Source organism: Dinoponera quadriceps, unplaced genomic scaffold, assembly GCF_001313825.1.
Source record: "Dinoponera quadriceps isolate SergipeBrazil2010 unplaced genomic scaffold, ASM131382v1 scaffold566, whole genome shotgun sequence".
Taxonomy (NCBI): Eukaryota; Metazoa; Arthropoda; class Insecta; order Hymenoptera; family Formicidae; genus Dinoponera; species Dinoponera quadriceps.
The window spans coordinates 699,073-715,066 of NW_014555972.1; the positions used below are offsets into that span (position 1 = coordinate 699,073).

The 15,994-nt window shown below is 45.5% G+C and overlaps 1 protein-coding gene across 1 annotated transcript; it reads right to left on the reverse strand.

The window, feature by feature from the left end:
* Window positions 1–4,482: 4,482 nt before the first annotated feature.
* Window positions 4,483–8,832, reverse strand: LOC106746350. Its single transcript, XM_014622887.1, has 2 exons — window positions 8,359–8,832; window positions 4,483–7,353 (listed from the first exon to the last, which is right to left on the reverse strand). Exon 2 carries the CDS (start codon window positions 7,121–7,123, stop codon window positions 5,483–5,485), a length of 1,641 nt encoding a protein of 546 aa, XP_014478373.1. The 5' UTR covers window positions 7,124–7,353; window positions 8,359–8,832; the 3' UTR covers window positions 4,483–5,482.
* Window positions 8,833–15,994: the final 7,162 nt, after the last annotated feature.

Here is a 15,994-nt window from a genome sequence, read left to right on the forward strand (position 1 = left end):
GTAACGCGATATTTATGATTTATTATTACTTGACTTTCGTGGACATACATAAACATATATTATTGCACAATGATATTACGTATTTCTCCGTAAAGTTGCATACAGTTATCATTTATATCGGGTTAATATCCGGTTTTATTTACGGTTTTTAGTTTATTTCACTGATGAAGTGAAAATAAAGATCGTCAACCTTGCGGGATTTAGCGTATACGAAAAATTTTGCTGTTCAATAACCTCTTGCCGGTAAATTTTACGTCAAATAGCGTAAACGATACAACTATAGAAATTCGGTCTCACAAACTTTTCTAATACACTTCATATTGTAAGTTTGTTATACATATATATATATAGATTTAACATAGAGATAAATTATTTAATCAACATTATATACTATGGATGCGTCCAAATATTTATATCATTTGACAAAGAGGCCGATAGCATTAACTTTTTCCAATTATATTCGGATTTTTCTAAGCCCTTTCTAGCGATCACGAAAATTTATTCAGGACTGGTGGTTTTTTATAGAACTGACAAGATACTGTCAAATACTACTATTAGCCTGGGACAAATTTTTGTGAACAGAAAAGAAGTTCGTAGGGGTTTGAAACTCATTGAAAACTGATGATATTTTCGACTATTTTTAGTTACCCGATAAAAATGTCTGGATCAGAGTAGAATAAGTATTAATATTATAATTTGCGATGACCGTTTTTTTTTATGGCCTACAGTAAAATATACCAGATATTTTTGTGAAACTGCTTACAACAATTATCATCATTAAATTGGCGCACAGTTTATCGACAGGTGATTATAAGACAGTAAAATTTATTACGATTTTTTTTTATTTTTACAAAGAAAAAATTGCTAATTTTGTCTTCACTCTTCGTGTCGGTGTGGATAATCACAAAACCGAATGATGAATCAGGAATATCTAATATTACCTCATGTCGATATGTCATTCCTGTCGGTATTGAGGTCCAGACGAGAGATTCAAGCGCGAGAACAGCACGATCGAGTTATAATTCGATCAATCAATTTGATACATCAAGCTATAATTCGAGGAACAAACAACTATTGCTCGATCATCATCCGACTTTGGGATTCTATTCAACCGGCCGAAATGTCGATATCGACGATAACGAAATCACGATCACGTGCCGCCACCTGGCTGTCATAGCGTGATACTGCGACATTCTCGTTGCTTAGCGACGGCGGGTTATTTGCATCGTTATTCGGCGAATTCGAATCGATTAAATCCGTAAGTCCGTCGACCGGATATCCGTTTCTCTAAATGCTACGGTGAACGACGTCGCATATGAAGAATCGAGAAGGAACCGCGAACGACATGGTGGCGAGACGACAACGCGGAATACGACGACGCATCGTCACGCATGACAGAAGAGACGCTGCGGCAAGTGCAGCGCGAATTGTGCCTGAACAAGCTACGTTGGCCGAAACGTAGTGTCGGCGATGGAAGACGCTTACCGATGCGTCAGCGACAAGGAGCGATTGTTGCTGTGTTACGCGGAAAACTTTCGTCGACAGTTTCACGCGAGGCACGTGGCCGTTGCTGCTGGCATGCGAGAACGAGTGTGGCGTGCAAGTTAGTAAACTTTAGATAATTTCATTATTTCATACGGCCTCACTGCAACCATTTATTAACACATTATGGATTGTATGGGGAAAGATAATTATATGTAATTAGATAAGAATTTTGTCTCTGAATAGCCATGTATAGCCACATGTAATTGTCCATATGGCAGGAAATGCTGTTGTACAAATCTGTTAATATTTGTGGCAGCTTGTGATGCTGTGATGTTCAATTGAATAAACTTTCTCTCCTTCATTCAACAGTTTCTTCTCCTAGAGATATATAAAATTGCATATGATTTTATATATGCGACCATATAAAGACGAAATTTATATATTAATCTTATATAATTATTTACATGTAACTATATATAGTTTTATGTACATATATACTGTATTACGTATATATCATCCTTTTTGCTTGAGCATATTTTGGTTTTTCTCAGTCTATGATAGTCGATATCTGTGATAGAGTGTGTTGAAAAAATGTCCTACCCGACTTGTGAATTTCATCCAGTCCCAAAGGAAATTTTGAATCGTTTGTGTATGTATATAAAATATGTCCCAGATGTCGCGATCTTAATTTTATCTATAATTTGGGAAGAATTTTTCCTAATTGAAAATGTTATGGGAGGTCATTATTCGTAGCGGCTTTCCAATTTTCAACACAATATCTTTGTAACTAAAGTCCACTTGAAGAGAATAATTCTGTTATTCGTGTGATCGTCGTAAGTTTTGCAAAAAGAAAAAAAAACAATACCGTTTATTCTTGTATCTTGAAAATATGTATCGATACCTCGACATTTGCACCGAGAAAATTGAATGAATTCTAAATTTTTCGCACAGTGAACCTCTCTGTAAAATTAAAGTCGTGAAGTCCGGGACATCATATATATGCGAATTTCTCCTCGAGCTTGTACTCTCGACGAGCAACAGTTGCGTTTGTATTCAAGATTTTTTTTCACGTAGTCTTTTAACTTTTAACGGCTTCACTTAACGACTGTAGGCAAGATTTCGATTGTTCCGCTGCTTTTTAGTGTAAAGCTATTTCTCTCGCCGGTCGACTTACTACAGCCCAAAGTCCATTTCGTCCTCAGCAATCGTTCAGCTTCGAAGTGCTGTACAGGATTAAAGAAAGAGCCCGTTAATATTTGTCTTGTGCGGACAAATCACTTTCACTCGATTCGAAATACAAATATGCGCGGAAAGATTACGTCCACTATATGTAGTATGAATGAAATATCAGACGAGTGAGAATCTATGGAAATGATCGGTTTGATGTGATGGATGCTCGCAATACTCCGGCTCCTTCCTTACGGACTTGATTACCGAATTTAGTTTGGATCTCGTTAGTTTAAGGTTGAAACGCGCGGAGCGTTAATTCGTTGTTGCTTCCGAAGCTAGTTCGACGAGGGATATACACATCGGTGGTGAAGGAGGAATGAATCGTACAATACGACGATTGTTTAATTTTCTTTTATTTTTTTGTATTCTTTCCATAAATTTTCGCTTAAGAGACCGGATTAGTGTTCTCTTAATAAATATACTTTCGCGACTGTCGACTTCGTGGGGTATAAAGATACTTCATTATAAAAACTAAAATATGTTTCGAATAAAAACGCCTAAATCTGATTTAAAAATTTTGAATATATAATTAATGCGTAAACGTATAGCGGAATGTGGTGATCGGAAGATTTTTCTTTCTTTCACTGTTTTAACTGATGGTAATTAATTTTCGCATAATACAAGTCAGTCTAATTATCATTTCTTTCGTTTAGTCTATGTTGTCTAAAAATAATAAAAATAAACCTCGCTATACGTTTCTTTATATATGCAAGCTATACATTATCATACTTGAAATAGTTAAACTAACAGTCTTATTTACACTCGGATGCCGCGGTCACAGCACAGTTGTTTAGCTTTGGCTTGCTTCTTAGAAATATCACTTCTTTATAACACATTCTCTCTCTCTCTCTCTCTCTCTCTCTCTCTCTCTCTCTCTCGCTCTTTCTCTCTCTCTCCTCTTTATTTTCTTCCTTTTATATTACAAGCGCATGATCGTATGACGGAAGCTGTGCGCGTGTCTACAAATTATAATAAACGAATGCACTTTTGCATTACATCGTCGTCAAGAAAAGTACGAGTAGCGAATGAAATGGGAGAAATTACTACTAAATAGAGACGCGACAGCTTCTCTATTCGCAAACTTTTCATACGTATATATCTCCCCCCTCCCTTGTAGCGATACGAAACAGTGTACACGGTGAATGGTGATTTGGCGACCGTATTTCGAAAACAGTCATTGACCACGGCAATGATGATCATCATCGTGCGTAACGCAATTCCCGTCATCTCTCACTTCTTCAAGATGCCTCTAAGTAATGATTTAGACGGATAATACGGCGCCCTGTACTAATATCGCGTGTACATGTCTACGTGGCGATTATTTCTTTCACCTCGTGCAACACACACTCGCTATTAGTGTATATAGACTAGAGTCTGAGTTTATCACGATATCCAATTCGCGAAGTCGAATTGCCGTCTTTACATTTCATACAAAAGGGGAAATTAAAATTTAGCGCAAGGAGAGATAAAATAATTATCTCTGTGCACCATATATATATACGTGTGTGTATATATATATATATAGACACACACGCACATATAAAGTGGAACTAATGGAACACCAACCATGCCTTTCCTGCGCAAATATTGGAGGAAACAAAAAAACGTTTATTTTGTACGGAAATTTGTATCTACAACTATTAGACGATGTACGACGCCGCATTATCCTGAACTGTACAACACGTGGCGAGGATGCGCAAGCTTCACCAGCGATTACATTAGCTACGAGGTCCTGTTAGATGGTAAGATTTCTCATAGCAAGTAAACGCGCCCTTTCTTATCCAAACTGATACACACAACCGCCGAGCAATCGTGCGCGGAGCCCTTTCGAGAGTCGTGCTGGACTTTATTCCATAAGACTCCTGCTGGCTCAGCCAACGGATCTCGGCGAATTTGGCCCATTCTCTTACCACGTGTAAATTATGTAGTAGGTATGATGTGTGTGTGTGTGTGTGTGTGTACATATATTTGCTCTACTTATATATTAACGGAACTGTTCAACGGAAGATGGAGGTAGTAATCGTCAGGAAAATGCGGATGTGCAACATCCGCCGTACATCGTGCTTCCGTTTCGCCGCGATCGACGAAACCGAAGATGGAAAAGAAAAAGGGAGAGAAATGGATGAATGAGGAAGCGTGTCGCTCCGCTCTCTTCCGTAAACTTTGCCTATCTCTGCTTCTTTATATATACGCTACACGACTTGGGCTAACGAAATAATTGAATAATATATACACATTTTTCAATACATCATTTGTACAATATAATTGTGAACAAGTGATTATATACAGTTAGCACGATTTTATACATTTTTATATACACAGAATTATACAAATATTGTATAAGAAATATTATTTTGTCAGCGTACGCCATAGCGCGTGTGAATAAGAAAAAAGCGTAAAAGAAGAAAAGAGCAGAGTGGATTTATTCGTTAAATCTATCGCGGTGTGAGTCCACGTCTCTCCTTTTTTCATTCCTAATCAATGTTTCTATCTACAGCAGCAAATGAGGATATTCGTTGATAAATAACAGCTACGCACATTATATACCTCGCGATATACGCTAAACAATGATATCGTAGTCTTTTGTTACATAGACATAATAAGCAAATTTAGCGACTTCGCTTTGTTATGTACATTATCGTATATATACATTGACAGTATATAACAAAAGTCTTTCTTTCACCGGGAGACTTTGCACTTGGTCGGACGCACTCTTTCAATGTTTACGATACAACCGGCGGATGATGAAAGGCGACATTTTCCGGCATCATAGTTGTGTCCCTTTGTCGTGTGGTCCCTCTGATGCCTTGTAACTTTCCGGCACCACTTCCGCCTGCGTCGATGAATTCTTGACCCACTTGAGCACATCCACGATGTATTTGTACTGCAAGACGTATTTTCTGGTCAGCAGAGGTATCGAACAGTTATCCAACCACCTCTGCAGCCAAATGCCGTACTCGACCGCCTTCTCGATTTCGGCGTTGCTGGGACTCATCTTGGCGGCTCGCAGTGCCTCCATCATCCTCGGCGAGAACGTCGGCCCCACGACAGGCGTCACCCTCTCAGCCGAGTCTTCGCGCTCCGATCTCTCGCTCGTGACACTGTGGCAGCGAGCTCTCACCTCGCTATTGTCATCACTGGTACTGCCGGCGGATTCATTGTTGCGGAACAAATAATCCAGCACACTAATTGACTGTTCGGGACTATCTTTCAGTGGGAGGTTGCAGTACTTCATCCATTGCCAGAACAAGGCCTTGCGGGAGTCATACGGGTTGGCGAGATTGTTGGCAGCGTCGAGATTATTGTCGCTCGACCGGAACTGTTGTGTGAACCAGGTCTGCATCGCCTCCCTCCGGATGGACGGGCTGCCGACAGCAGTGGTGGTGGTGCCTCCCGTCCTACACGTGGTGGTGGGTTGAGCGTTGTTCTCGTGCGGAGACGCCGGTGCCGGTGTCGTGGGCGCCTCCGCCGCAGGTGTGACGCTCGGTGATTTTCGCGTGTACGAGCCGGATGTAACCTGGGTGGGCGCAACCGCGATGTTCCTGCCGCTGGTATGGTCCAGCGCGTTCCCCAAAGCGTTGCCGATGATATTGCCCACCGTGGTGGCCGCGCTGCTACCAACTATCGCGGGGAATGTTGCGGTGTGGTGGCTCCTGGCGTACTGCAGACCGTTCTCAACGAGACCAACGGCGCTGCCGCGCTGGCTCGCCGCCGTCTGACCCAGCATCAGCTCACTCGCGAACGCCGGTCCCAGCAGTTGCTGCAAAACCGAGGCCGAATGTCCGGCGGACGACATCGCCGTGACGAACAGCTCCGACAGGGCTTGATTCGAGGGATTCAACATCCCTCGGTCCGCGCGGGCCATATAGCTGGTGGCCGCCGAACTGGTGGACGGACCTGCCATTACGGTCTGAGGACTGTTGTTCTGTCGGCGCTCCATTTTCACTCTCTTCGACGACGGACCGTCGTCGCTCGGCGGTGTAGCTGACTGCCGGCTGTTGCTGGAATGCCGGCTGCCGACCGATTGACGGCCACTCGCCGACATGGAGCGTCCGGTGGCGATGCTGACCGGGGAATGTCGCGCCATCATCTCCGCGGACGCGTTGTTGCACTGGCTGCGGATCTTTTGTTCCGACTTGCACCAGCCGCGCAACGTGGACTCCGGGACTCCGATGTCCCTGGCAACGGAGGCCTTGCTCTCACCCTCGTGGACGCGGTCGATAGCGCCCACTTTGTCCGCCGGCGAGACATTCTTGATCGGTCGCTTCCCTGGTCGCGATTGCCCGTTGTTCCTAGCCGCCATCTGGACCTGCAGAGCTGTGCGATTCCCTTCTCCGATGATCTCGCGAGCGTTGTCGATCGGCTGACTGCTGCCGATATTCTCGTCGATGTGCATCGAGTCGCTCATCACACGGCGGTCGCGTGTTCGCGATCTGCTGCGCTCGCGATGGTCGACTGCGGTCGCAGTGAGAAGGGAAATCTTCCTGAGATCCAGCTTGAACGGATTTTCCCTCGAAGTCCTCTTTCCCTCTCGGTAAGCCCTCCTCCCGGACGGGTGATTCGCGTCGATCGATTAACGTTTCACGTTCTAAATCGCGTTATCGACCGACCGACTACCACACTACCGATCTCGTCTGCCTGCAAACACGCGAGGAATTTCAATTGTAGCTACGCTATAGAGAGATAGAGGGAGAAACGAAGACGCGTCCGTAACGCGCGAAATCGCGAACCTTCCGCGAAAGGCAATTCGGCGAATGGAGAGAAAAAGAGAGAGAGACGATAAGAAGGCTCTCATCCGGATACGATGACACGACGACGACGCCGTCGTCGTCGTCGTCGGAGAAAAAGAGAGAGAGAGAGAGATCCGTACGCCGCAACGTTGGCGCGGCGTGTGGCGCCGATTCGTATCTCGCGCAGTAGTAAATAATGCCGTGTGTAAACGTGGTTACGTTGCCGCCGCCGGTCGGGGGAGTAGTCGGTCCTCCTCCGTGGAATAGCACATGCGCTCACAGAGAGTAATAAAGAACTTTTTTATGAATGAAACAACTCGGTCGGTCGGTCGCTCGGGTGGCTACACCTCCGCGCCCCCTCTCTCATCCCGCTCTTGCCCCTTCTCCTCCGCAGCGTACACGCTGCCCTCCGTTGAAGCAAAGAGCGCCGCCGCCGCTCTCTCTCTCCTATATCTCCGCTGTCTTTCTCTCTCGTTGCCGGCGCTAGCAAAACGGAACGCGTGTCGGTTTGCCGGCGTCGTCGTTTGCCGCTGCACCAGCCAATCCGCAGTGCGCGCGGGAAACGATATTATTGCTGTACCACGAGGAATAGCATGCTCTGCTGGGGGTGGTAGATACGGGTTAAAGCGAGATAGACAGATCGAATGGAGACGGAGATAGGGTACACACGAGAGGTCGCGATACCGGCCGAAGATCAGTTTTCGCTGTCGCGCTATTCGTTACTGTTCTCTCTCGCCGCGTGGCACTTTCCTCACACGACGCCGTTCTCGTCGACACTGTCCCGTGAATATATACACGAACGCCTTTTTTTCTCTCCTCTCGCGCCAAGATGCGGGGAGAGATATGATAGACGGAAAAAAAAAGTCGCGATAAAAGTGTGATCTATTTTTTTCCAAGTATATGGAGTACTCACGGGCAAGTTGGCTAACATCAGCCGCAAAGTTCTCACGATCCTCGCAGTCCTCTCGTTGTCCAAGTTCAGCCGGATAATCCGCCGGCACAAAACTCAAATTCGGGCGCACTGTTGCGTATCGGCACAAGTGTCTAAGCACTATAAACACGATGATCACGTTACCACCGAGCAGCAGCAGTATGCTCGCCTGCCTCTCTCTCTCTCTCGTCGGTCGTCTCTTCCGTTCGTGGGTGTTACTCTCACGCGAGTGTGTTCCTGCGGACCTTTTTCTGGCGAGCAGCAGAATTTCGGAAGATCACTCCCCCCGTCTTACCGCGACGCTGTCTCGACTTCGGGCGTTCGGTCTGATACACCCAGCGGTCACAAAGGGCCAAATTGTTTCAGAAAGACCACCTGCTTTCCCGGTGAGTTGACACCGTCGTACTACTACGAAACCACTGTTAACTCTCGAGTCAAAGTTGCTCATCCCACGAGTCGCCGCGCTCTACTGCCGCGAAACTACGCTCAAGCTCACAGTATAGCGGTCTGTTCCCCCTCTTCCCGCGTCTCTTTCCCCGTGCGGCAGCTTCGCCCCACCCGCGCTGCGATGTACGCCTTCAGCGCTGGCGTTCCCCTCTCCGCTCCAACCGCTCTCCTTCGCGCGGTTGGCCGTCCAGCGGCGGAACTATATACCCTTCTCTCTCTCTCTCTCTCTCTCCCTCTCGTCTTTCTATCGCTCGACTCGCCAGACACCCCTCCTCCCTCGCAAGGCCCTTCTCGTCGCACGGTCACATGACCCTCCCGAGCTTCGAGCTGTCCGTCGCGAATATCCCGTCCCTCGCGAGCACCGTCCCTCGCGGCAACCGTCGTCGCGTCGTCGACGCTGATGACGACGCCGCTGCCGTTACACCACCACTGTTGCCGCGTCGCCGTGGCCCTTCGCTGAGCCGAATATTTTCTCCTTCTTCGATCTGCTTTATCAGCGCTGCTGCCAGGTATATCGTTATCCGGTGATTTTCAGAACAAAGGGAGAGAGAGATATTTGTGACGGAAAGTTGGGATCTATTAGGATAGAAATGAAATTATAGAAAAAATTTTTTCTTTGTCATCACACACCGTGTGATGGATCTTTCGAACTGTATAAAGTGGACTGACAAAATGATTTGGGTTGTTTACGTGCGGTCAGTCGCTAAATATTCCAAACCTGTACATTTTATTATCCATCTTGGAAACTTTCCGATCTGAATGTGGGAGAAGCAAGGAAAATTCCCGTCATCAGATTCCTGTAGGGCTGTAGGGACGCGATGATCATCATCGCCCGCGTATATCACGATGATCAAACGTGTCGCTCTCATATTAAAAAGTGAAATTTTAACGATTCACAATGAGAGCTCCCTACAATCAATCTCCACTCGATACAATAATAAGCCTTCTTGCGCTAAATTGCAACGTGCAATTTCGAGTGAAAAAGCATTTTCATTACAACTGTTAGACGAAAATTTGAAAGCGTTATTGCGACTTTTGTCAGACATTACATTTCATTGCAAAAGGCTCGCTAGAAACGAGATGATTCGAAAAAACGCACGTCTAACTTTCATATCACGGGATTTTGTCCACTATGACTGGCAGCAAAGATCTCCATTCTGTCAACCTTACCAGTAAAAGAGACACAAGTTCACAAGGTGTGTGCGAGCGGATATTAATTTTCACTGCCCATCTAGACGGACAATGTTGTGTGTTGAGATACACTTAAATGATTTTTAACATGGTTTTATGAGGACGAATATTTCAAATAAAAATCATTGAAATCATGGGAGAATATTTCGACAGAGGTGTGTTTAACACACTATTAGAAAAAGGAAGGATCAATCTTGACCGAGCAGGTATAGGTACAGGTACCTAAGCGTGCACACTAAGATCGGCCACATTTCGTCACGTCAAGCTGACTCGTTTTTCACCACGACTCGGCGGAGAAAAGGTGGGAAGAAGAGGGAAAAAGAGAGAGAGAGAGAGAGAGAGATATCCTCGATAATTATCGCGTACGTTTAGGGTTTTTAGAATTTTTCTCGGCTGGAATTTTGCGTGAAAGCGTAAAGCCGGTTCCATATGATATAGCAAATGTAGACGAAAGTTGGCAATTATTTCGATCACGTATGTCGGACGAATATGACATACGTGATTAATATAATATCGTTCGCTTGCATTATGATGTAATGGCTTAAGACGAGGACGACGACGATCACGTGGAAAAATACGAACAATCGTCCATTGAATCAGGTCAATGTTAGTTGAAAAAAATGTCCCAAGCTCTGTATATATATCTGCTCGCATAAGAATCTACGTTGCTTAGAGACACAAAGAAAGATAGAAAATATTTCTCCATTTGTTTGTGAGAAAAGCCGCGAACTCATTGAAACATTCAATAGAATAATAAAAGTGCAAAGAAAGATATCGTGTCAACACGATGTATGAAGCCGCGCGACGTCCAAAGATACTGTGTGTCACCTCGCGACTACGCTAATTTGAACTTGTGTCTGCTGAATGCGACCTCTTGGTGAAATATAGCGGCGCTTATTACGCCGTAATGTGTACACATACAGAGAGAAGGAAAATATGATTTCCTGAACGAGAGAGTTCGATCCGCGCGATTAAAACGCGCGTGCTGTTATGCGCGGGAGGACACGCTCCGCTTCGCGGGCGAGAGAAAATGAGGAAGGGTGAGGTGACAAGCAAGGGGGCGAACAGATAGGGGCGGGAGAGGATGGAAAGGCGACGACGACGCCGGGAGGAAAATCGATCGTCCTGTATAGGAGAGGCGCGCACTTTGCACACCGCCTCCGCCATTCCCGTCGTCGTCGTCGTCGTCGTCGCGAGCGAAAGAGAAGCCGGTAACCTGTACAATTAATTTTCACCTGCTTCCTTCGGCGAACGGATCTGAGACAAGTCGGCAGGCCGGCTGGTCTGTTTGCTCGTTTGCGGAAGGATATACACGCGATGCGTGTGTGCTTATACGTGTCTATAATACGTGCGTGCCGAATGAGGAACTCTATGCGCACGTGTGCGTATGCCGCGAAATGTACGCGTTTAGACGCACGGTTGCCTGCACACACGCCCGAGTTAACGGTCGTTCCTTCGAGGCGGCCGCCGTTGACCGCGCGATAATATCGATAAACGGCTCGCGCGCGTCACCGCGCGTTGTATGTATTCCATTGGCCGAAAACGTGAGAGTCCGTCGCCTTGTGAGTAATAAACGGCCGGTGAATTCATTGCCAGTCGGGAAATGTTATTGAGGAAGTTTTTTCCGTTAAATGGTTTTTTTGCGGTCATTAAATATGTTTTGAAATAGGGAGGTGCACAAAATAATACGAAGGTCCCTTTAGGTATCTGTCGTCCTTTTTTTTTTCTTGGAAAAGAAAAGTCTATATTTCACTGGAATGTCAGTGTTATTTTCTTGTCTTTCTTGTTTTATCTTTCTTGATTTTCTCTAGTGCTCGACTGACCTTAGTTCCGAAGAGAGAGAGAGAGAGAGAGAAAGCGAGAAAGAGGAAATGTTTGTTCTTAAACGACCGATAATCGACAATTAACAATCGACCAGCGCAACGATCATTCTTAATCAGTCGCAAGTGGGCCGCTATGCTCGTTGAGCAGCTCTGACATAGCGATGTCAGCTGAGGGCTTGTTTTGTTGATTTCGGGCATTGAAGAAAATCCGAACGGACACGTACACGAAAGAAAAGAATAGAAATATGCCTAATGATTCTCGTTCCCTTTCAGTCATATTTTACCGACTGTCGTCCCATTCGACTGTTAATTTAGCGATAAAGGAACAACTGTAGTTCCAGAAAGGAAGAGATGGAAAGGGAGAAAGAGAGAAAGGTCGAGATAGAAAGAGTTAAGTTCATTCATAAAAAAGTAAATTATTACGGCGGCGAAGGAGAGACTCCCGCAAAGTGAATGATACCTCCTGCTACTCTTACTTCTCTCTCTGCCGCTTCCGCCACCCTCCCCCCGCCTCACTCACTACCCTTTACTCTCCCCGTGCTCCACCACTACGACTGAACGGCGATTACCCCCACCGCCCCATCGTCTTTGCAACCGTGAAAGATCTGCCGTGATAAACCTCGATCCTCCCTCTTCTACGAAATCATCTCTCGCTTTCTCTTTCGGTCTCGCTCTTTCGAGTTGATAGGAAATCCTGCGAAACTTTGACCTCTCCCCAATAACACTGAGATTAATACCACTCGCTATCACCGGAAACGGTCATTGTCCGACGATGTATCGATACACGTGTATGTACGTGTATATTACGAGAAAGAGACTGACTAGGAAAGGAGAGGGAGGGAGTGTGTCCACGACCTGCGCCAGAAGTAGCTAAACCATCCTCGACCCGTTGACCCCTAAAGTTTGCAAAGCGAGAATTCACATTTCGTGAATGGAGTGACTCATGAATGTATATCCCAGTGTCTCTCACTCGAGGGAAGCCGAGCGGCAGCTCGAGGGAGACCAGACAGCCCGTTTTTCGAATTGTTTTCTATGCATCAGTATGAAAGTATGCGCGCGTATCGAACTCAGATCCGCACCGGTGAACGGAGTAATTTACTTAAAACATTCGGGATTTAATCCCTTCGGCTACAATTTTTGTCTCCTCGAATTTTTCGGAAAAATTCAACAATCACTTTCTCAAGCATTAGTCCTACACTCAGGTACACACAAGTAATTATGCGCTGAGCAATTTTCATTAATTCATTTCAATCGTCCGTTTTCTTCTTCGACGCAACAATGCGGCACATTATGAATAATCATTACATGGATTAAAAAAAAGTACTTCAAGATTTATTTGTGATGTGTAAAATTTTTTTTTCATGGAAATAAGGATAAACTTTATATTCTACAAATAAATTTTGAAGTGCTTTTTCCTCAGTGTGCGCACACACAATATATATATATATATATATATATATATATATATATAGCACTTCAAAATTTATTTATAGAATTATATATATATATATATATATATATACATATACAGGGTGTCCTATTTTAAATAATATATTTCAATCCGTTGCTTCCGGAGGTATGCTGCGTCTTAAATCAGCATAACGACCTGCCTATTAGTAACAGTTGAAGTTAAACCAACTATTGTGAAACTGTTGTTATGAAACAATAAGCTTTCACAGTGTTGTCACAGTGAGCTGCTCACGATCGACCTTACACGAGAGTCGTAAAAGGGCCTTAATTGGTGGAAGCATGACTACGCTTCTTTGAAATTTTAACACCGTCTGTGCACATTTAACGTGAAATGTTATATGGCTCGCGTCAAACTTAATGCTCGCTGATTATACCTGAATAGGCGCACGCAGAGTTTTCGCTCGTTCTACACTTTCGTCGCGGAGTTTTGCAAAGGTCACATTTCTTCCGTCTATCAATGCTATTGTGCGAGAGAATGCAACTTTGTAGGCCGAATTCCCTATATCCGTGAGATACCTTCGCGAACTCCGTTGTGAGATTCGTTCACTCACGTCTGCGCGTGACCTGTGATAAATCTTTCTTTTTTTCTATTTCTTCTACACTTTCGTATTGTTCATCGGTTGTACGAAGCTTATTATTGTTATTTCACAATCGACGCACCGAAGGTACGACAAGCTATGACCTCGCAAGTTACCCGAGTTTTCAGAAAAAAGAAAACAAAAGATGAAACGAAAGTTACCGCGAGCTGGCCAAGTCATTCGGTAAAAGTTATCACATATATAGTTTTCTATGTGCACACTTGGAGATTTTCCGAAACTTTGCTGATCCGAGAATACCCAAATACACATTTATTTATTTTTTTTGCATTCAGATTTATATTATGTTATTAAATTTGTGTTGCTTCTAATAATATAAGCTATCTTTCTTGCAATCCTCTGTTTCTAAACGTTTAAGATTGCATATGGAAAATTCTTCAGTGCCGTCTGGAAAACATGAAAAAGTCAGTGAATTTCATAATTCATTTTCAGTGACAATCTTGTGTTTCTAAATTTCGCACTTCCAATCTTTGGTTCTTGTTGTTCCAACCAAAAAGTAGCAATAAAGAGAGAAAGAAAAAGCTAATGCATATAAAGTTATTATCATTAAAACGCTATAGCAACACTCGCTACAAAAATGGTTCTCTCAACTATAATTTTTTCATCATACGATATACAGGTACAAATACCAAACGCTTTTTTCTCAGTGAACGAAGGTGCAACGTGGTTCGAAACGTCGCGGAGGAACACGATGGCCGAGTGAACAGAACGCGGATCGTGGCACTAATGTGACCGATTGTACATACAATATCGAACGGATCGGAGGACAATTACGTTCTATCGAATGAAACATCCGTTAATCGTTAGGCCCGGACGATCAAAGGGTTAAAGTCGCGTTGCAGCGCGGCGCGACGTGAACGAGCGAGTGAGCAGGCGCAAGAAGGACAGAGAGATAAAAAGAGAGGCTTCATTATTTTTTGCAAAGAATCAATCTAGCCGATGCCTCGCGATCGATCAGCCTACGCGGGGGTGGACGCGTTCCTCCTTCGCCCTCAGTGTATCGGCCGGCGGCGCTGTTTCACCATCGGCGTCACCCTCCGTTCACCTCGTCTTGCCGCGTTACTCTCTCACGTCCTAATCAAGCCAGGCCCTCGGACGAACATGTATCGCCCTTTCTATTATCCGGCCATAAGAGAGCCTCCTCCTTCCTCTTTCTCTCTCTCTCTCTCTATCTTTCGGCCTCATTCGTTCTAATCGAGCGAGCGAAGAACTTCCGATACGTGATTTCGAAATTTTCGAGCAGACAAAAAGGGAAAAATCGATAGCAAGCTCTGCTTTGAACCACCCCTCCTTGACACTTCGTCGCACATAACCCTCTCGTCATCCGGTTCCCCGGACACGTAGCGGACGCGACTCGCAACTCCGACGAAACGGTGGACGAAACGGTGGCTCGCTCGTCGTGCAGGAAGAAATCCCGATGCGCCACGGTCCGTCGTGTACATCGTGAAAGATGGTAGAGAAGACGGCGGCGGAGAAGGACGAGGAAGAGCGACGGCGACGGCGGAGAAAATCGAGAGCACAGCAAGAGGAGACGCCCGCATATACACAGCGGGGGTACACTAAGGTACACCCCGTCGCGAGGGTCGCGGTATGCTCGCGCTGTGTGTGTGTGTGTGTGTGGATAGCTAAGAGGAAAGAGAGAGAGGGGGACAGAGAAGGTATATATCGAATAGAGACGCAGTAGGGTCTCTGTGGAAATTTACCGGAGCGCGAGTTACGGGAACTTGCCTGTGGCTCGTTGGAGAAGCTCGCTAGCTCGGCTACAGCTCGGCTCCTCGCTTGCTCGCTTGTTCGTTCGTTCGCTCGTCTCCTTCGCCCCCATATACACCGCGGCTTTCGCATCCGCGGCTAAGAGCAAAGGAGCGCCGAGGGTTTGGGTCCGTCGTCGGGTGGCGGAGGTATCGTGGGGTGAAGAGGGATGAGGCGGGTGGTGGCGAGAAGAGGATGGGGGCACGAGGAGCAGGAGGTAGTCACAGCCTGGAGGGTCGTGAAGAGGCGGATGGCAAAGGGGGCGGCGGGGAAAACGCGGGGCGCAACGGTATACGCGTCGAGGATCGGTCGAAGGAACGCCAAGGGGGTTAACGGGGGAAG